Source organism: Falco biarmicus, chromosome 8 (assembly GCF_023638135.1).
Source record: "Falco biarmicus isolate bFalBia1 chromosome 8, bFalBia1.pri, whole genome shotgun sequence".
Taxonomy (NCBI): Eukaryota; Metazoa; Chordata; class Aves; order Falconiformes; family Falconidae; genus Falco; species Falco biarmicus.
In genome coordinates this window covers 54126014-54146609 of record NC_079295.1, presented here as the reverse complement: position 1 = coordinate 54146609, position 20596 = coordinate 54126014, and the positions used below count along the sequence as shown (strand labels likewise).

The 20596-nt window shown below is 59.2% G+C and overlaps 1 protein-coding gene across 11 annotated transcripts in view; it reads left to right on the top strand.

The window, feature by feature from the left end:
• Positions 1-18975, top strand: part of ABLIM3 (actin binding LIM protein family member 3) — a 56136-nt gene extending 37161 nt beyond the window's left edge. For 2 of the 11 annotated variants that reach the window (XM_056350169.1, XM_056350170.1), the window contains exons 5-22: positions 738-864; positions 997-1090; positions 5880-5967; positions 7756-7814; positions 8371-8442; positions 8799-8954; positions 10091-10120; positions 10699-10828; positions 11713-11811; positions 13235-13285; positions 14693-14827; positions 15081-15145; positions 15509-15656; positions 16362-16391; positions 16840-16898; positions 17418-17478; positions 17705-18354; positions 18805-18975. In XM_056350169.1, coding sequence (XP_056206144.1) covers positions 738-864; positions 997-1090; positions 5880-5967; positions 7756-7814; positions 8371-8442; positions 8799-8954; positions 10091-10120; positions 10699-10828; positions 11713-11811; positions 13235-13285; positions 14693-14827; positions 15081-15145; positions 15509-15656; positions 16362-16391; positions 16840-16898; positions 17418-17478; positions 17705-18036 — 1736 coding nt within the window. In that variant the 3' untranslated portion in view covers positions 18037-18354; positions 18805-18975. The remainder of the gene's footprint in view (positions 1-737; positions 865-996; positions 1091-5879; positions 5968-7755; positions 7815-8370; positions 8443-8798; positions 8955-10090; positions 10121-10698; positions 10829-11712; positions 11812-13234; positions 13286-14692; positions 14828-15080; positions 15146-15508; positions 15657-16361; positions 16392-16839; positions 16899-17417; positions 17479-17704; positions 18355-18804) is intronic. The other 9 variants (XM_056350171.1, XM_056350172.1, XM_056350174.1 and 6 more) reach the window with 9 other exon arrangements.
• The last annotated feature ends 1621 nt before the right edge of the window (positions 18976-20596 follow it).

Here is a 20596-nt window from a genome sequence, read left to right as displayed (position 1 = left end):
GCCTGCCTGGTCAGGCTGCCTGTGCTGCAGCAGGGACGGGGTTAAGGAGAAACCCCATGTGGGCAAACCTGCTGCCCAGGGGGAGAAGAGGACACGGAGGAGTCAAGGTCAGGGGTCTGAGGCCCATGTGCTTCCTGCTCCCAGCCCTAACAGGAGCCAGGGGAGGTGGGGAAGGAAGGGAGTCTCGTAAATAGTGCAGCGGGGCCGGACGCGGCTGCCGGAGAGCACAGCCCTTCCTCTGCTGCGCTCACTGCGGACACTTCCCACCACTCCTGCCCGGAGGGGAGCCCCCGGGGACCTGCCGAGGCAGCGTGGCCCCAGCAGCCCATGCACGGACCCTGGCTCAAGCGCATCGCCCAGCAGGGGGACCTGGCTCTGTGCTGCAGTGGGTGCTCCGCCAGGGTGGCTGGGTGCCAGCAGTGCCTCGGAGGTTCCAGCTCCAGCAGGAGGCTTTCCTCTTGGCTCCTTTGCTGGGAATGAGCATATTCCCATAAAGAAATCATCCCCAAGAAACTGGCCCTGGAGTGGGCTCAGGAGCAGGGTGTTTATAACAGCAGCATCCCCTAGAAAACGGGGTTCTCTGGGCTAGAGCTTTCCTCTGGGTGCAAGAAGTGTGCCTCAGGTTAAAAGACCAGGGTGCCTCAGCATAGGCCAGCAGATGTGGGTGTTCCTGCTGCACCACCGAGCCCCCCACCAGGGAGCTGCAATGGTCCCACAGTCCCCTTCTGTCCCTCCAGACTGCGCCGGCTGCAAGGAAGAGATCAAGCAAGGCCAGTCCCTTCTGGCCCTGGAGAAGCAGTGGCATGTCAGCTGCTTCAAGTGCCAAACATGCGGGATCATCCTCACTGGCGAGTACATCAGCAAGTGAGTGCCACCATCCTGGTGGCAGGCTTGGCTGCCCTGGCCATTGCGGAGCTACACCCCCTGGGGCTGCAGTGAGGGGGTGCCCAGCACAGCTCACCTACCGCTCACCCCCTTCTCCTCCCTCTCCCAAAGGGATGGCATCCCGTACTGCGAGTCTGACTACCATGCCCAGTTCGGCATCAAGTGTGAGACCTGCAACCGGTACATCAGCGGCAGGGTCCTGGAGGTGAGTCCTGGGGCCGTGGCCACCCTGCACTAGTCTGTAATAGGGACCACATGTGTCCTGCCCAGAGGTGCACACCTTAGCTCTTGGTGTGGGGGTTTCATCGTCCTACACACTTGTCATGGTTTTTTGGGGTCATGGCTTCTCCTGCAGTGGGTGTGTGGAGACAGTCTGACCACCTTCTCTGGAGGGTGGGGGCAGGAAGGAGCACCACCACGCTGCAGACCTTTAAAGAGATGGCTTGGGTACTGAACCTCGAGAAGCAGCCAGAGCACACAGTGGCCTGGGTCTGCTGGGACATGTCTGGAGTCCAGGATGTGGGGACACTAGCCTTAACCAACTGCTACCATGCCCAGCTCTGAAGTGTCCCCACCATGCTCACCCCAGCCTGCCTTCTGAGCATCCCTGTGCAGGCAGCCTGCCTGTTGCCTTGGAAACGCATCCAGCACGGCTGCCCGCTGCGGAGCCCATGTGAGGGGCTGCAGCACCCTGCCCATGGGCAGCCATCCCCATGGCACACCCCTTTGCAGGGCAACAACCAGAGCAGGGGGTCCCCCTCCCTGGGCCACATCCAGCAGCAGCTTTGTTCATCACGTGGCTGGCCAGCAGGATCTGCTCTGGCAGAGCCTCCGAGGGGTGCAGGGATCCCACGGGGATCCCACAGCAAGGCGTGGGTGCAGGTGGCCTTGAAGCATGTTTTGGGTGACAGTGGAGCTGCACAGCCAGTGAGGGGAGTGGGGGTTGTTGTTGGGGAGGGACAGAGAAGTTTGTTAGGGCTGGTGCTTCCTGTCGTCGGGTTGTCAGGTCCTGGCTTGGTCCCTGCTCCTGGAGGTGAGGTGTCCCGTCAGGCTTTCTGTTTCTAGCCCAGTGTTTGCAGGGGCAGGGGGAAAGCCAGAAGTTCTGATCTGAGGTTAAACTAAAGGCTCTGGAGGCGTAGAGAAATATGTTAGAATGAAGCCAATTGTGATTTTTAGACCCCCTAGTGATACTATGGAGTTGGGCTGTGGTGGCACTGGCTGAAAGCGTGCTCAGTTACTCCCGAGACCTTCCCTTCTGCATGGCTGAGCAGGAGAGAAGTGCTCCCAGGGCAGCATTGGCACCCACACCTCTGCCACCTGCAGACAGCAGCAATAGGAAGCTGTATCCCAAAATCGGAGGGTCTGTGGCTCCACAGTGAGCCAGACAGCAGGTGCTGTGGGCTGGAGTGGCGGTGGCTGTGTAGATCTCCAGCCTGCTGAGAGCTGTTCCAGGACATCTCCAGCCTGTTTCACTCACAGCCTACCAAGAAGTGGTCACCCGCTCTGGTCCTGCCAGTGGGGCTGGCCTAAGAGCATCCAGCCTGGCCAGGGAGCCTCTCGTGAAGCAAGAGCCCTCCAGCATCTTCCCCCCTCTTCAGGGAGCGGCCTTTGCCTGTGAAGGCTTTCTGCTGACTCTGGGCTTCAGCAGCAGTCCCAGCGCTGGCTTCTGTGAGCATGAGCTCAGCACTGCAGCGGCTGCCACGGGCTGGTGGATCATGGGGTCACTTGGTCAGCAAAAGTCTGAATAGAGCAGGGCAAAGCCAGAGGCTCCCCTGACATCAAATCCCTGCCACTGCTCCCCTGAGCAGTCTGGTCCCTGATAACCCCCTGCCAGGACAGAGCATCCTCAGCCATCCGGGCAGGGCAATCAGGCTGGGTGTTAGTGGGATGCTCAGTGTGTGAGGGTGGGTGAGAGGAGCCAGAGGGGACCTGGCTGGCACCACCGGGCACTGCTGACTCTGAGCCATTTGTTGCACTGCTCTCGGGGTTTTCCTCGCTCAGTGCAACCACATCAGAGTCAGGACAAGTGTAGGACGTTCCTGCTGCTGCACATCTAAGGGGATGGACAGAGAGCAGCTCTGCAGGGCGTGACAGATGTGGGGGTACCAGCAGCCTGGCTGCAAGCTGGAGATGGTCTTGGGGCGGTGATGAGGGAACAAACCTCCCTGCTCTGCCTCACCTCCATCTGCCCTGGCTCTTCTTCTGGCAATAGCTCTAGGTCTTTTCACCTCCTCCAGTGCCCTCCCTCCCCAGCTCTGCTCCCAACATAGGCTTTTCCTGGCTGGAGGGGCCAGCCAGCTCTGCCCACCCATACTGGGCCATGGGAAGAAGATGACTGAATCCCACGAGATGTTCTGGACTGTAATCATCTCACATTAGCATCTTGTGTGCCGCACCCGTGCCTGGACATGGAAGACCTCCTTGTGCAGTGGGACACTATGGGCTGGAAGCCACATGCCTTGGAACTGGTGTCCCCACGGGCAGAGCCGAGGTGCCACCTCCTTGTAAGTGCTGTCACAGAGCCGAAAGGAGCATAGGGTTTGGGTGCTGGAGGGCTCTGGCAGGCAAGCACCATGAAACCTGCAGGCACCATGAAACCTGCAGGCACCATGAAACCTGCAGGCACCCTTTCCCTCCCTGCGGCCAGGGCTGAGCCCGTGCTCCCCACCCTCCCCGGTTATGCACCTGCTGGCAGTATTGAAAGATCTGTAAAACCAGAGGCTTTAATTGTCTTCTCTGGCAAAGCGTGAAATGGAGAGGGTGCCTTTAAATAATTTTAGGCCTTAAGGAGCCTTCTCATGCTACCCCGGCAGCCTCCAGGCTTTCCCAGCTGCTCTGAGCTGTGCAGCCAGGCTTGGATGATTAATGAGCCTTTAAGGGACCCCAAGTGATAACGAGCAGGTCTCTTCCCTCGCAGCCTTTTATGAGCTGTAATATTAACCAATGTAAAAGGAACAAGGTTGGTGCCTGGTTTGGAGAGTTGTTCCTCGAGGAGGAGTGGAGGGTGTTGAGATGCTGGGTGGCTTTTGGAGATCTGCATTGAAATGAAAGTTGGGACTGGCTGGTACCACTGGGGGAGCTGCCAGCCTCCCCCTGCATCCACGCGCAGATCTGAAAAGCATCCCCTTTTGGCAGTCTGACCTGTGACAGCAGCCCATGTAGTCTAGATAGGAAAATATGTATGTATACAGGGGTTTTTTTCCTTACTATCAGCACACCAAGCCTTTGGGGGGGTACTGTGAGGATCCAAGAGCACCAAACCCATCCAGATTCGGAGGGGGACTGGGAAGGCAGCACATCAGTCACCAGGGCCCCATGTTCCCTGCGTTAGCTGTCTCTGGCCAGCTGGAAATATAAGCGGTGGGAACTGCAGGCACGCTGTCCTGAAGTGTGTAGGAGCTGGGCTTTAGCTGAGTTATTTTTCATCTTTTTCCCTGTGTTTACAGCTGTCTCCTCCAATTGATGCAGCTCAGTGTGCTCGCCGTGGGTGCACAGCACTGGCTGGTGGGTGCCTGCCGCAGTGGGTGCTGGCGTGGTGCTGCACTGGGCAGCTGCCCAGGCAGGGCTTTGTGTACAGGGGCTCAGGCAGAGCAGGAGGAACTGGACATCCTTGGGGAGCTTCTGCCTTGGTGGGGCGGTGGGTCACCTCCCTGGGGCAATGGGCGTGAGACATGATGAGCCCATTGGCACAATGTCAGCAACACTGGAGATTCTAGACGAGGTTTTTAGGAGTAAAATTGGTTTAGAATCTGTATAGCCTGGATGTGTTTGCTCAGGCTGGTGAAGCATTTAGTGCAAGCTCCTGCCATGGGGCACTGCAGCTGGGCCAGGGTGCAGGGCTGTCCCTTCCCTGGATTGGGGTGCACTGCAATGAAAGGTAGAGGGGCCCAAACTCTCCCACTCACCTCCCCCGCCTGCCCTAAAACCTTCCACTCAGTTTTGGCATAAATTGGAGGGGAAAAGCCATTGGCTGCCATCTGCACCCCAAAGATACTGAATTCCAGGTTGATTTTTGTGTGCAATCAACTGGCAGATTCTCAGTTATCCTCGCAGCAAATTTTCCTGATGATCCTCCCTGTTTCAAACCAGTTCCAGCCCCCTCTATCATAACCCCCTTTTATCAGCGAGAGCCTCATCTTCCCTCTGCCGCCTTAAATTATCCTCCTTCTTCTCTTGGATTATTATGGGAGTGAAATGTCCTTTGGGATTGAGCTCTAACTGTGCAGCCCAGATTCCTCCTACCCTGAGCCAGCTCCTGCCTCCCAGCCCAGAAAACAAGCCTATAATTGAAATGCTAGCAGACACTTTGAGTGGAAACAAGCTACCAATTAAAGCTATTATCCCTGTCAAAGAGCAAAGGGAGCAGCCCAGCTCCCGCTCAGCTGAGGAACAGCGTGGCGCTAGTGCTGAAGTTTGGGCATGGCTTCACAGAAGGAGAAAAGTTTCTTGAGGGAGAGGCGCTGGCAATGGTAGCCAGGGAGGATATGACAGCAAGAGGAAGCCTGTGCTTAGTGAGATTTATCTTTGGGGCCCTTCTTCTCCCTTTACCGCTTCCCTGCTGACATCCTGGGCCAAATTTGCTCTTTCTCTTCAAAGCTGTAGAGGGAAGGAGCTAATATAAAGCATGGCTGCTTGGCTGAGTGTTACTGCAGAGGGTCTCGGTTATTTCCAGAGTGCAAAGATGATTTATTAGGGTGAGGTTTTTAGGGGTACCTCCTGGATCTGTTTTCCTGCGCGTTGGATGGTTCAAGGACAGCAGAAGGTTCCCAGTCAGACTCTTAGTCCAGCAGGTCAGAAGTGTTAGTGATGAAGTGGTCTCTGGTGTTTTCCATGTATTGCAGTGGGCTCCGAGGCCACCCTGGGCAGTTTGTCCCATTCACCTTGTCACTGTCTGCAGCAGCAAGTGGTGCCAGGGCCACCTGTCCTCAGGGACGTGAGCAGGTCACCATGTCCTGCCTTGCTCAGGGGCCCCTTTTCTCTGCTCACCCTTGCAGGCAGGAGGGAAACACTACCACCCCACCTGTGCCAGATGTGTCCGCTGCCACCAGATGTTCACAGAAGGAGAGGAGATGTACCTCACAGGTAGGCATCCCGTTGCAGCAAGGAGGGACTGCCCTGCCCCGCGTCAGGGCACAGACCAGCGGGGCCTTGCAGAGGTGTGCTGGCTGCGGAGGCGTGTGGAGTTTGGCTCCTTACAGTGATCGTTGCTGAAAGGGTCCCTCTGTGCAGTAGTGCCAGAGGAGACCCCCTTGTCTGCTGCTCCCCAGCCCCTGCGCTCTTCCTGGGCTGTGCAGTGATAATTTCTCTGCATGAAAGCTTCCCTGCCGCTGAGCTGGAGGAAACTTTGTTCCTTGTCAGCAGCTTTTTGCTCCCTGCAAGTCTCCCTGCGCAGGAGAGAGGGAGCATGGGCGGGCATGCCTGGATGTGTCCCTGGCCTGTGCCCAGCTAATAGAGGCTGGGATGGGAACAGGGTGCCTGGCTCCCCACGCTCCCCAGCCCCAGGGGACCTCTTCCCCACTGTCCCCAACTCCCCGCATCCATTTTTTCCTTACTATCAGCACACCAAGCCTTTGGGGGGGTACTGTGAGGATCCAAGAGCACCAAACCCATCCAGATTCGGAGGGGGACTGGGAAGGCAGCACATCAGTCACCAGGGCCCCATGTTCCCTGCGTTAGCTGTCTCTGGCCAGCTGGAAATATAAGCGGTGGGAACTGCAGGCACGCTGTCCTGAAGTGTGTAGGAGCTGGGCTTTAGCTGAGTTATTTTTCATCTTTTTCCCTGTGTTTACAGCTGTCTCCTCCAATTGATGCAGCTCAGTGTGCTCGCCGTGGGTGCACAGCACTGGCTGGTGGGTGCCTGCTGCAGTGGGTGCTGGCGTGGTGCTGCACTGGGCAGCTGCCTGAGCAGGGCTTTGTGTACAGGGGCTCACTGCAAGCAGCACCAGAGGGGTTAGGCTTTCACTTGGCACAGCCAGACAGTTTGGGTTTGGTTTCGGCAGGAGCTCCTCCTGCCTGGAGCTGCCTTAGGGGCTATTTCCAGCACAGAGGGAGGGTTTGTTTTGTCAGTAACCTGTGCTTACCCGCCACCCTGAGTCACTAATGATCCCATAGGTGGCAAAGGGGGAATTGTGCACTGAGAGTGAGTGAGAGTGGGGGTCCCAGCAAGGCCCTGTCATGGGCAGGATGATGGCTGTGCTCAGCATCCATCCTGGGGCACACCTGGGCAAAGCTCGGTGGCTTTGCTGGTTCCAGCCTGGAGGGTGTGGAGGGCTGTGGATGCCCTGGGCTCGGTGTTACCCCAGTTTAACCAGCAGGAGCTGCCTGGCTGAGCACTGGCTGGGCTGCACCGAAAACACACCTGGGTTTGCTGTCAAAGTTTAGTAGTGTTGGCCACTACATCTGAGTGCTTGGGAGCCATTTCATTTCTCAGTACGGACACCCAGTCCCCGCTGCCCTGCCTTCCCAATGGCTACCTGCCTGTGGCCGTGCTATAGCAGAGAAGGCACCTGGGAAAGCTGGTGGGATGCAGCAGGTGAGCCCCTCATCCTTGGGGCTCACCGCCTCCATGCTGCTCTGCTCCTCCTGGAGAGACCCCAGTTCCTACCTCCTGCCTCTGCAGGGCCCCCCAGGAGCTGCCCCCCCAGCACACAGGCACTGCGCTCCTGTAACACTGGTTGCTCAGTGCAGCTGCTGCTGGGCAGAGCGCTGCCGCATCCCCCCCAGGGGACCGCGGGCTGTAGGTCAGTGCTGGAGGCAGCAGGGATGCAGGGATGGGACAGGACTCCCCATGGCAGGTGGAGCTGGACAGTCCCTAGCAGCAGGTGTGAGCTGCGTGCAGAGCTGAAACACTTTCCCTTTGCTGCGTTGCAGGCTCCGAAGTGTGGCACCCCATCTGCAAGCAGGCAGCCAGGGCAGAGAAGAAACTAAAGGTAGGCAGCATCTCTCAGAGGTGGCACGTCCCAGGTGATGTTGCCCCTGAGTCCCTGCTGGAAGTGAACTGTTGTGGCAGTGTCTAAGCCCAGGGTGGCTTCCCGAGGCTGGCACAAACTCTGTCCCCACTGCCCGGAGGCTGGTGGGTGGCCATGGCCAAGGCTGTTAGCGGGGACCTACCTCCTGGCTGACGCCAGCCCATGCCACAGCCAGGGAGGGGGCACAGCAGTCCCCCCACCAGCCCCCCACACCCCTTGAGCTGTGCGCTCCCTTTCTGCTCCTGGCTGGCCATGGGGACAGCTGCCAGCTGGTCTGGCCAGGCCACTCACCCGACTCCAGATCTGGCCCCAAGAGAGGCCAGGGCGCAAAGCTGGATGGCAGGACAGCCTGCAACAGCCATGGGCACTGGCAGCAGGTGGATGAAAGGGCAGAGAAACTGGGCCTTGGGTGAAATTCAGCCCCAAAACCAACAATGTGCTGCACCCAGCACTGTGCCTGCTCAGGGGTCCCTCCTCACCGTGCTCTCACGTGTCCTCCACCTTTCTGCCTCCACAGCACAGGAGGACGTCAGAAACCTCCATCTCGCCCCCCGGTTCCAGCATCGGCTCCCCAAACCGTGTCATCTGCGTAAGTACAGCTCTGCAGGATGGATGCTCTGGCCCCAGGGAAAGGTGTGGCAGTTCCTGGTGCTGCTCTGCAGTGTGAAGCGTCCCCCAGGGACAAGCCCAGCATTTGAGGACAGCACAGACAAACCGTGCTGCCTTGCCCAGGAGTGCTCGGAGGAGCACGGTCCCACCCTCCCAGCTCCTCTGCCCCTTCCCACTGCTGCCTCTTGGGCATCTCCTCTTACTTCTTCTTGCTGCTGGGGTGGCAATGGGCTCTGTCTGCTCTGAGCTGACTCCACACTGTACGCTCCAGCCTCCCCTTCCTTTTCTCCTCCTCTTCCTTTCTGTCTCTCTGTCTCTGTCTCTCCCTCTCCCTAGGCTAAAGTGGATAATGAGATCCTTAATTACAAAGACCTGGCAGCTCTTCCCAAGATTAAAGCCATCTATGAAGTGCAGCGTCCTGACCTCATTTCCTACGAGCCCTATCACAGATACACGTCGGATGAGACACTGGAGAGATATAGCTATGGGGAGGTACTGAGTCTCAATACGCCCGATGCCGGGCTGCGCAGGGAGCCAAGCCCCAGGTTGGGGCAACGAGGAAAGTTGCATGTGGGTTTGCTCACTCCAGTGGGAATACTACAGGGAGGCAGGAGTGGGAGTAAGACCTCTCCTGGAGGCTCCCCATCACTGGGAAGAAGGCCTGGGCTGGAAGGGAAAACTTGATGCTGCTGCTGGAGAGTAAGAAAGAAACCAGTGACCTTATCAGCTGATGGCAGCGCCCTGTGCTGCAGACCTGACGTGCAGGGACAGGCAGTGCTGTGCAGGAGGAGATGTCACCCTCAGGAGTGATGTGGTAGGGAGCTCGCCCATCATGGCATGCAGCAGGAGACAAGGAGAGCACTTAACACACATGTATCCATCTGGGGTGGAGGGACAGCCAGCCAGCAGGCTCAGCCCAAAGCCTGGCCCCTGGCAGGCAATCCTCCTGGCCACCCAGCCCCAGCATGGCATCTCTGGAGCATGGCAAGGCTGCCCCTGTTGGGTGCTGTCCCCGCAGCCAGGGGAAGTGGGCTTGGTCAGTGCATTTTTGCAAACGTGATAAGATGATGCCCAAGCAGCATGTGGCGCAGGACTGCCCTGCCCTGCTCCCCCAGGCAGGCTGGAACTGCTGAATGATTTCTCTAATTCCATGGAAGAGGAACGAGCAGCTCACACAGAGATGGGAGACTTGGAAGAGGACTTTGCAATGGCCAGCAGCAGCATCTCTTAAGTCTCCAGTCCCAAGGCTTGTCCCAAGTCTGGTTTCCTCCAGCCCACGCGGTGATGGTGCAGTTGGCACTGCCATGGCCTGCTGTGTAGTACTATGGGGCCAGCAGCCACCTTGTCCCGCTTGCAGCTGCTCCAGCAAGGTCTCCAAGAAGGGGTCCAGGCTACTGATAGAGGAAAGGCCATCCTCACGCCAGCTCCCCTCCTGGCCGGGGGCTCCCTGCCCAGCATCCTGCCACAGTTTGGCTCTGGCTGTGCCAGCAGCCACCTTTGCAGCCTGGCAGCTGTGATTAGGCTGTAACATGGGGAAAACGAGCCACTGAGGGACACCAGTCTGTCACTGCTCCCCTTAACTGTGTACTGTCTCTCTTTCTCCCCCTTTTGCCTCCTGCTGCCTCCAGTCCCTGGGGACCCTCTCCCCGTACTCACAGGTAATGCCCTCGGCAGGCACTGGGGGGTCTGTCACCCGCTGCTGCTCAGCATCCCTCTGCCCAGGGATGCTGGGGCTCTGCTGAATGTCCCCCCACCCAGGTGCTGCCCTGAGGTGTGGGGAGACAGGGGGACCCTGTCCAGGAGGGTCCTGTGCTTTGGGCCCCAGGGAGAGCTGTATGCAAGCCTTCCCTGGCAGAGAGCACCCAGGGTGCAGCTTTTTCCTTGTGGAAGGGGACACCAGCAATTGGGAACAAGCACAGGGAAAGGGGACAATCTTCAGGCAAGGGCCTGAAAGCCTCTGGCTGGACTTTGTCACCTGGTCCCAAACCCTGGGCTTTGTTGCCTGCACTTTGGCAGCAGGGAGGCAGAGCAGCCTGGGGACGCGCTCCAGCTGTGGAGGACACACATGATGCCCAGCATGTCACACCGCAGAGCATGCACCCTCCTGAGCTGTCACAAGCATGGGGACCCCCATCCGTGGGACACCTCCCTCAGGGCTGCCAAAACACTGACTTGCCTCATCCCTCATCTCGCCAGCTCTAACCCCACTTCTCTCCATGCTTTTCCCTGTCCCCAGGACATCTACGAGAGCTTTGACATGCGGCAGAGGCGAGCCTCCAGCCCTGGCTACATCGACTCCCCCACCTACAGCCGCCAGGGCATGTCCCCCACCATCCCGAGGTCCCCCCATCATTTCTACCGCTCAGGTGAGGACGTCAGCTGCAAACCCAGGCTGGGCTAAGCTCAGACCCCCAAGTGGAGCCGGGATCACCAAACTGTCCCCTGCTTCTCCAAGGGGACCTCAGTGGTCCCACCTCTGGCAAGCAGGCAGGAGGCCTGAAGGCATCCACGGAGAGCTGACAGCAATAGGAGCTGTGGGGCACTGAGCAATCCTGCTGTGTGCACCCTCTGGTTCCCCTGACTCTTCATCTTACAAGTAGCAAGGAGAGGCTGAGGGGGCTGTGCCCTGGCTCAGACCTGAGCTGAGGCTCATAGAGGATGGGGTGGGGAAGGAGGGGACCCCCAGGTCCAGTGAAAACCCCTCGGCTGGCTTGGTGGCTCTGGGAGAGGCATGCACAAGAGCGCTTGTGCCCAGCCAGTGCTGTAAGGCGGGTTCTTACACACACACGTGCACACCCTGGAGCATGTCAGGGGGAAGCAGAGTGTGTCTGTGCCGTATCTCCTGTCCTTTGGAGATGGGGAGGAACAACTGGGAAAATCCAAGGTCAGTAAGTCCGGAGGTCCCGCATTCCCCAAGTTACCCCCACGCTGCACCGCCAAGGGCCCATCACCGTTTGCCTCTGCAGCATGCTCGGCTTCCCTCTCGCCAGCAGTGGGGCGACGGGCTGCTCTGTAATAGCACCTGCACATGGGGTTTCCTCTGCATCCCACCTTCTTCCAGAGATGCGGGAAATCTCACCCTGCTCCATCACGCCCCATCCTGGACCACGGCCCGGCACACATCCTTGTCACCCCCACCACATGGGTTGCCCCCGGCTCTTCTAACACTGCTGCGTTTAACACCCATTTTCTTCTGCCTCTTGTTCTCTCCCTTGGTCACTTATGCTGCTTCTGCTCGGCACCCGCGTAGGCACGGAGAGCGGGCGCAGCTCCCCGTACTATAGCCAGTTAGATGTGAGGTCCTCCACTCCAACCTCATACCAAGCACCCAAGCATTTCCACATCCCAGGTAGGCTCTGGAGCACACCGGTCCCTGGGGAAGCGCCGTGTCTGTGGCATGCCCGCATGTGCCGTCCCCGCTGTGTCGCATGCGTAGCTCCACCGCCTGCCTAGAGCCAGCTGGCAGCAGGATCTACCCCTGGTAGAGGCCATCCATAAACAGGACCTGCAGCTTGAACCCTCCTCCCTCCCCATCACCACCCAGACGTCCCAGAGCTGCCCAGAGTCTGCTTGATCCTTGCAACGTCCCTCTTGTCCCTCCTCTTCCCTGACCTTCCTCCACCCTCACACAAAGATGAATCCCCTGCAGAGAGCCTGACCCCTCTCCCCTGCCTCCTCCCCAAGATCATGAGCCAAAGCGTGTCTGCTGGAGGCCTTTCTGCACACCCATCCACTACAGATGATTATTTTATACTCCCCCTAGGGCCCGCTGCTCCCTCCCCCCAGAGTCTTCTGGGCTTGCCAGATGCCTGCTCCCCTTCTGCAGGGATTGCAGGGGGCCACCAGGTAAGGGCCACCACCCGCTCCCGGCCACGCAGAGCCCACGGGGACGGGGACGGAGTGGGCAGAAAGGGAGAGTGGGGAGGGAAGCAGGCAGAGCTGCCCATCCATCCTTCAGTACGCACAGGGGGGCCAGAGCCCCGGACCGCCGTGCTCAGCTGTAGGCATCTCCCACTGCCCTTGTCCTCCTCCACAGTGTATAGCTGATGCCCTGGGACAGCACCGTGAGGACACCCAGAGGCTCTCCACCATGGTCCCCTGCTCCCACCCCATCCTAGCCAGGGTTCGGCCCTGCTGCCTGCCCTGCCCTGCCCTCCCGCTGACGGTCGGTGGTTTATGGATGGCCCCCTCCCTGCTCCGCCAGCTCTGCTGCCTGGCCCCTGCACAGGGGCTGTAGCTCTCGGCACCAGGCTCCAGTTCGCTTCCCCTCCCAGCTTGCTCTTTTCTCTCTCTGCTGCAGAAAGAGGCTTTGGCTGATGTTGTTTCGCCCCAGGTAGCTCACAGGTGGTTCTTCCAGGCGCTGGCAACCCTGAGAAACCGTGCCAGCATGAGCCGTGGGTGCATTGCTGCTGGCTGGCAGGGGTGGCCGGTGGTCCCTGGCTGTGCCGGTCCCTCCCGGGGCTGGCAGCACCCACCGCCCCACGGTGCATGCTGAGCTGGGGCTCTCACTGCATGTTCTCTGTGTGCACCCCTGCCCCAGGGCAGCCCTGGGACCGTGATCCTGCTGCCCTCCGGGAGCCTGCCTGGCCCTGGCCCGGTGCTGCGCTCCCGTGGAATGCGTGGACCCAGAGGCGGTTGTGTGATGGAAACATGGCAAGGGGGTAGTGTCTCCTGCAGGACCTCCGTCCTGTCCACTCAGCATGCCCACGCTGGCCTCCCCTTCCTCCCTTCTTTCCTTCTTTCCTCCCTTTATTTCTTTCTTCTTCCACCAGCTGCTGGCGAGAGTAACATCTACCGGAAACCCCCCATCTATAAGCGACACGGTATGATGTGCTGGCTGCAGTGGGGCTCTGCCCCGTGGGGGAGGTGGGGCGGGGTACCAGCGTGGGGCTTGCTCTGGCTGAATGGTGTTTAGGGGCAGGGTGGGAGATGGGAGCCAGCATCAAGGCAAGGTGTTGGGGTGCTGGGCTTTGCTGGGCTGATGCTCCTGCTTCCCTTCCAGGCAGCGGAGTGCAGGGTTCAGTGCAAGAAAAAGGAAGCTTTGGACCACACCTGTGTTGCAAGGGATGGAGGCAAAGGCTGTCAGTGGTGCTGGCACCAGGGACAGCTGTGGGAGGGGGAGCGAGGCCATGGAGGGATGCCAGAGGAGACAAGGGTGGCTGTTGCTTGCTGATGCCAGGAGCCAGAGCAGCCTCGAGAAAGGGATGAAGGTGGTCATTTGCAGTTTCATGTGGAGCCTTGGAGAAGAATCACAACCCATCTCGGATGGATGCTCTGGGGTGAAACAGGCCTGGGGGTCTTGAGGGATGGGCAAAAGGGGAGGGCAGTTGGTATCTCTCAGCGGGGCTGGCTTGCACTATCCCTGCTTGCTTCTGTGCGTAGAGGGATAGCAGCTCCCCTCAAGCAGTAACTGTGTCTCCTCTCTCTCCCTGGGCTCTTCCTTCCCACCTGCCTGACTCCTACTGCCCTGCTGCTGGCTGCACCCGCTGCTGTAAGTACCTGCCATGTGCAGGGTCCCCTGTGCCCGCTTGAGGTGGTGGGATGGCTCTGCCACACAGCCTGTCCTGAGTGTTCTTTCCCCTGCAAATCTTCTGGCATCTGGGAGAAAGGAGCAGAGCTCACTCGCATTTCTTACATGTGCCACCAAGGCTCAGTCCCCACTCTGAGCAGAGCTCTGTGTGGCCCTGCCATGGGGACTGAGCCCCAGCCAGAGCTGGAGCTGCTGGGGTCACCCCTCTGCTCCCCACGGCTGCACAGCCCACTGCCGCCTTCCCCTGGCACTGACCCACCAAGAGCCCTTTCCCTGCTGGGACTGAGCCTCCGTCCCCTCCTGCCTGTGCAGTTATAGCCCTCTGGGAGATGGGACAGCCTGGGGCACAGGGGCATGGTGAGGTTAGTGGCATTGGTGGTATTGGGGTGAGCACTGTGCAGGAGCCAGAGCTTGCGGTGGTGCCGAGTTGTTCAGGTCCTTTCACAGCCACATCAGTGACAGCCCCTCTGCTTGTCACCATCCCTACTGTCTGCCTCTGCACACTTGTCTCCAGGAGGTGTCAGCATTTTGAAAAGGGATTATTCCCAGCTCTGCTCCATGCTGTCCCGAACATAAACTGCTGGAGGCCACTGGGGAGAGAGGAGGGAAGAGGTTTTGCCTTCATCCTGGGCTGGATCTTCGCAAGTCCTGCTGACAGGACTCAGGGTTGTTGTAACAGCTCTGCCTGCTCCTTTTGCAGACAACCCCCCTGCAGCCACGAAAAGCAAAACCAGCGAAGACATCGCACAGTCATCCAAGTACAGCCCTGCCTATTCCCCAGACTTGTACTACCACTCCGAGTCAGAGTACTGGTCCTTCCAAGGCTCCCCCAAAGGTAACAGCCCCCCATAGGGCTGGGGGAAAGGGAAACCCATTCCTGCCCCCAAACCCAGTCGTTCCCTGGGAGGGAACCATGCCCTGAGTTGGGTCTGCACCTGAAGGTGGAGTTGGGCCAAGATACCTGCCAAAGTGACACCAAAATCCTAGCAGCCCTTGGGACTCGGCTGTCCCCATGCAGCTGGGGACTGTCTCCTCCCCACCTGCCTCCACCTTTGTCCCCATCTGACCCCCCACATGTCTCCTTGCAGCCCCCCGCGCCCGGAGGTTCTCATCAGGAGGCGAGGAGGATGGGTATGACCGGAGCATGCACAAGGTGAGTGATCTCCCTGCCCGCAGCCTTACGTGGGAGAGCCAGCAGCAAGCTGCCCCTGCCGGCGGTTGGCTTTGGGGAGGAGACCCAGCCAGTTCTGGCACCCAAGAAGGGGCCACCACCATCCCTGCTGCCCTCTGTCATCTCTTCCCCCTTGGCCACCCCCAACGTGAGGTCTGAAGGAGGGGGAGTGCACCCCCTTGCCGAGTCACCCCACCCCAGCAGCTTGTCCCCAGGGATGGGGGAGCAAATGGGAGATGCTGAGCCCATGCTGGGAGGTGCCATGCCCTGCTACCATGTGCCAGCTGTCATGGAGGGCCAGACAGGGGAAGGAGGGGTGCGACGCAGCTTTTTCCCCCTGCCCAGATCCAGAGTGGCATCGGCAGGCTGATCCTGAGGGAGGAGATGAAGGCTCGGTCCAGCTCCTACGCAGACCCCTGGACACCCCCTCGCAGCTCAGCCAGCAGCAGAGAAGCCCTGCACACGGCTGGCTATGAGGGCTCCCTCAACGGCTGTAAGGATGACCCTGTCCGTCTGTCTGTCCTAGCCGGCATGGCTCTAGCCCCTGCAGGAAGTTTGCTGGGGTGGAGAAGGAAGAACAGGGCACTGGGAAGGGGTGTGGGAGAAGTGCTGGGCACCAGAGTTGGACCTCAGAGGCTCTTTTCCTCTCTGGAGGGCTCCATCCATCCTCTGTGCCCTGGTTAGGTTTGGGCATCGCCCGGCGGGTGTTTGCAGCCTGTCCGGGCAGCCTGGTGAAGCACCTCAAGGCGAGGTTGAAGGGTCCCTTGGGAATCTCACAGCACAGCCACACTAGGTTTGCTCTGACCTTTCTTGGGCTCATGCATGTGTACCTCCTCATTAATGGCACATCTGGGACCTCCTGGCCCCCCAGACCTGCTGACTGGCCCCAGGGTTGCCTTCCTTGCTTGAGCTGCTCTTGCTGCACAGCACCCAGGGCACCCAGCCCCTCTCCCTCAGGGCTGCAGGGTGGGCTGGGCATACTGGGGAATCTGGCAGAACAGATGCCTCTGCCCGCTCCATGCTCTCCTTCCTCATGGCACATCTGCCCTCGTGGAACTGCTGAGGCTGTTTGGAGATGCTCAGGGGGCCCCTCAGCCCCTTTGGGCTCCCAGGAGGACCCATGGACTGGCAGCCAGGCAGCTCTGCATGGCACGGGGCACTTGGTCCTCCCTGACACCCAGCTCTGCTCTCCTTGCAGCTCCTCGGACGCACTACCTGGCTGACAGCGGTGAGTGTGTGAGCCTGCAGCCCTCCACGGCTGGTCTCCTGTGGCTGTGGGGTCCAAGAACCTGAGCTGGAGGAGATGCTGGGACCAGGAAGGGAAAAAAGGGAGAGAAAAAGGAGCTGAAAGGATGGGACAGGGTAGAGCTGAACCAGGGCAGAGCTGGTGGCAGTGCCAGGAAAGGGCAAGACGGAGAAACTGAAAGAGGAGACTGTTGCACTGAAGGGTGAGGTGGGATGGCTGCCATGGGAAAGGGATTTTGGGAAGAGGAATATCAGCATGGGAGGAAGCCAGGCTGGAAATGAGTTGGAGCTGGAAGGAGACAGAGCTGGGTGAATGCGGAGCTGGGTAGCGATGTGGGAGCACAGGGGTAGGGTGACCCAGTGGGTGCTCTTCCAGGGTGTGGGGCTCACCCCTGCATTTTCCCTTATGCACTTTGGTGGCTTTTTTGCAGATCCCCTTATTTCTAAGTCAGCCTCCCTCCCTGCCTACAGGAGGAACGGGCTGCACAGGGTAAGTGTCTTCTGCCTGCATTCTGCTGCTGCCAGGCATCTCGGCACCCTTCCTTATTCTCCCCAGGCTCCTCAAAGCCCCCAGTGCTCCCCTTTCATGACTAGGGTGTCCTGCTTCCCCCTTCTCTGCACCCCAGCTGTCACTGCTGCTCTGTGCCAATCCAAAATGACCCTTACTGGGGACCAAAGTGCCCTGTCCAGGCACTGCAGGACAGGGGTGCCTGCCCTGAACATCCTGCAGAGCACGTTTCAGAGGGATGCTGGTGTTGCTTCCCAGCACAAGAGCTTTATACCCTGGGGCAGCGATTGCTGGGGGTCAGCAGCCCTGGTCCTGCCTCCATGTGACCTGGGCTCATCACTTCACTGCCTCATGCCTCAGTTTCCCTGCTGCCAGGTGTGGGGAGTGGGTTCTGCTTTGGGAGGGGGGGTGCCTTCCCCATGCCAGGGACATGGGAGATGCCATGCTGAGTGTCTGGAGGGAACCCCCTCTTACTCCTCCCTCCCTGTGTCCCTCCTGCAGCCTCCCAGTGCTGAGCTTTTCCACTATGACAGCACGAACGCCGTCAACTGGGGGATGCGAGGTAAGGTGCGGCAGGGCTGGGGAGCAGTGTGGGCAGGGGACCCTGTAGGCACAGAGCCAGACACCATGGGGCTGCCTACTGGAGTAGGCAGCTCTGGAAAATGAGTTCCAGGCTGGGGGGACAAGTGGGGAGAGAAGTAGGGGTCCCCACAGCCCCAGGGGGAGGATCCTGGCAGTGGAGGGGTCAGTGTGGCTCATGTCTCCCTTGTCTTTTTCTCTCCCCACAGAGTACAAGGTAAGATGCTTCTGCTCCAAGAAGCAGCTGCCAGCTGGAGGTGCAAGTACCACCCAGAGGGAGTCCCACGGACATGTCCGGGTGTCCCCAGGCCCTTCAGGAGGAAGCTTTGCCCTGTGCCTGCAATGCCCTTACCTCCACCCCACTCCTGACAGCCCTGTCCCAGGACTGTGGGGCTTGGACCAGAGTCTTTCCCCTGCTGCAGGGGTCCCAAGCACCTGGCCAAGCAGAAATGTCTCCTGGCTGAGGAACAGAGAAGGGTGGTTGTGCTGGTGGTTCCCTACTCACACTTGCCCCTGGGTCACTCCTGGTTTCTCAGAGTGAGCAGGTTATTCCAGAGCCACCAAGGTGATTCAAGGTGGATTAGGGTCACCCTGAGAGCAAGTCCCTGCTCTGCCTTGTCCCGTCCAAGCCCTGGAGGCAGTTGTGCCACCCAGACCCTGCTAAACATGGCAGGAGGAGGCTTTACCCTGGTGGCCCCTATGACCTTGTGCCCAGGTGTGCCCCAGCTGTCCTCTTCTGGCTCCAGAGCTACCTCGTGGTCTTCCTGTCCCTGTGCAGATATACCCCTATGAGCTGCTTCTGGTGAAGACGAGGGGGAGGAACCAGCTGCCCAAAGATGTGGACAGGACTCGGTTAGAGGTGAGGAGAGCCTTTTCCACCAGGGACAATCTCCTCGGGGCTCAGAGGGACCCAATCCCACAAGGTGTCCCCTTAGCCCTGGCAGGCAGCATGGGGCTGCAAGGGGCTTGTGGATGTGTGAGGAGCATCCCCATAGCTCCCCAGGGGTACTCATGGGCCAGCACACTGTCACGGTGGTCCTGCTGCTCTGCTGGTCGGGCAGAGCTGTTCCTGTGCCATCAGCATGAGTGTGTTGGGCAGGAGCAGGAGGGAGCCAGGTGCTCCCCCCCTCCCAAGTGTGCACTGCTGGGGGTTGTAGCACCCCATTGCACCCAGCCAGACAGCGGGTGCCATCAGACCCTCTCATGTGCCCTCCCACCCCACTGCAGCCACACGGCCTGCGTGGTGACTGTTGGCCCCGGGTGGTGGCCGCAGTCCCCAGCCCTGGCTCAGCATCCTGTCTCTCCCCAGCGGCACCTCTCCCAGGAGGAGTTCTACCAGATCTTTGGCATGACCATCGCCGAGTTCGACCGCCTGGCCCTGTGGAAGAGGAATGAGCTGAAGAAGCAGGCCCGGCTGTTTTAAATGCAGTGCACTATAAATATATACATACCTATAAATATATACATAGAAAGATCTCTATACTGCAGCTCTGTATGATTCTTGGTGCTGTATGTGGCAGAGGCGCCCTCTGCACCCCTGAGAGTGAATTGGAGTCTAGCAGATCATTTTATGCTCTTTGTTTCCTTTTCTTTTCCAGCCCTGTTTCAGTACCAACCCTTGGGTTCTCCCAGGAGCTAAAGCCACGTGGGACCTGAAGCAGGTGGCATCTGTCACTGCTGCCCCATGGGGGCACAGGGGGGAGGACTTTCCTGCTGCAGCCACAGCACCCAGTGCTGGGGGAGGCTAGGGCTTTGTGATGGGGTGGGTGGGATGAGGGTGTCCCGTCCCCCTCTGCTCAGGTGGTCTGTGTATTTACTTCTGGGTTGGAAAACACCCTGGGTACAACTGCAAGAAAGCGGGATCTCACCCTGGGCTCCTTAATGCCTTCCCTGCCTTTAACATGGCCATGCAAAGGGGGCACCTTCAGCCTCACCTTCAGCATCACAAATACAGAGATTTGGGCAGGGAACAAGGAGAAGTGGTGGGGACCCTACGGGGAGCAGGGTATACCCCCGTGGGTCAAGGTGCAAACACCTTTCCTGGTGTCTGTGGTGCTCTGATTTCCTATTTGCCTGTCTGGCACAATTTTCAGGCATGTAGCAGGACTGAGCAGTCCCAAAGAGGCCGGCAAGGCATGGGACACCTCTGCAAGAGCTGAGTCAGCAGGGTTTCTCCAAGGGGACAGCAAGGGTCTCACCTTCACTGTGCCACGGGCCAGCTCTGGGTTTGCCTGTTCTGGTCGTCTTCAAAACCTTCCTGTCCTGGTGTCTCCTATCAGGTGGACCAAATGCCCTCCCTGCCATCAGCACCACCACCATTGTGTGCTGAGGCTGCCCAGCTTTTTGCCCAAAAAGCCGTCCCCGGGCTCCTGGGTGAGGCAGCAGGGGCGTGCAGGGCCCCTTGTGAGGGCTTGCCAGGGGCTTGGGGAGACCTCCCAGCAGCAGCAGCCCCGGCTCTGGGAGCTTTGTGCTGCTGTGGAAAGGGGCTGGGGACGGAGGTGGAGCTGGCAATATTGCACTGGTAATTGCTTCTGCCTGCTTTAGTGCAGGAGTAAATGAACCAATTTTATTTACAATGATTTTACTCATATAAACCACGTCTCCCTAAATCAAGCTCAACCATTTGTGGCTATAAGAAACTTCCATTTCCAGCAGCAGCTTCAGTGATAAAGCCTGGAGATTATTATTATTAATAACACAACAGCGGGAGTCTTTTCATTTTCAAAGCATTTTATGGACAGCAACTGTTTCCCCACAATTACCTGCATGGCAAAGATGGGGAAACTGAGGCAGGGCCCAGTGCTACCTCTCAGAGCTAATGAAGCCTCTCTGGCCCGTGCCATCCAGTGGACACCCTGTGGGACCCCCACAGGCTCCCATTGCCCCCAGGTGTGCAGAGAGCACCCATCTGCACGGGGCGAGCAGCGGCGGGGGCGTTAGCTCCTGCCCTGGAAGCCGGCGCTGCCTCAGCCCATGCTGTCCCTTGGCTGTTTGTAAGTCCCCACCACAAAGCAGCCAGAGCCTGGCGTGCGGCAGCCTTGGCAGCCCGGGCCTGTGGGTGCCACGTGCCCTGGCTGCAGCCCCGGGTTACAGGAGAAAAA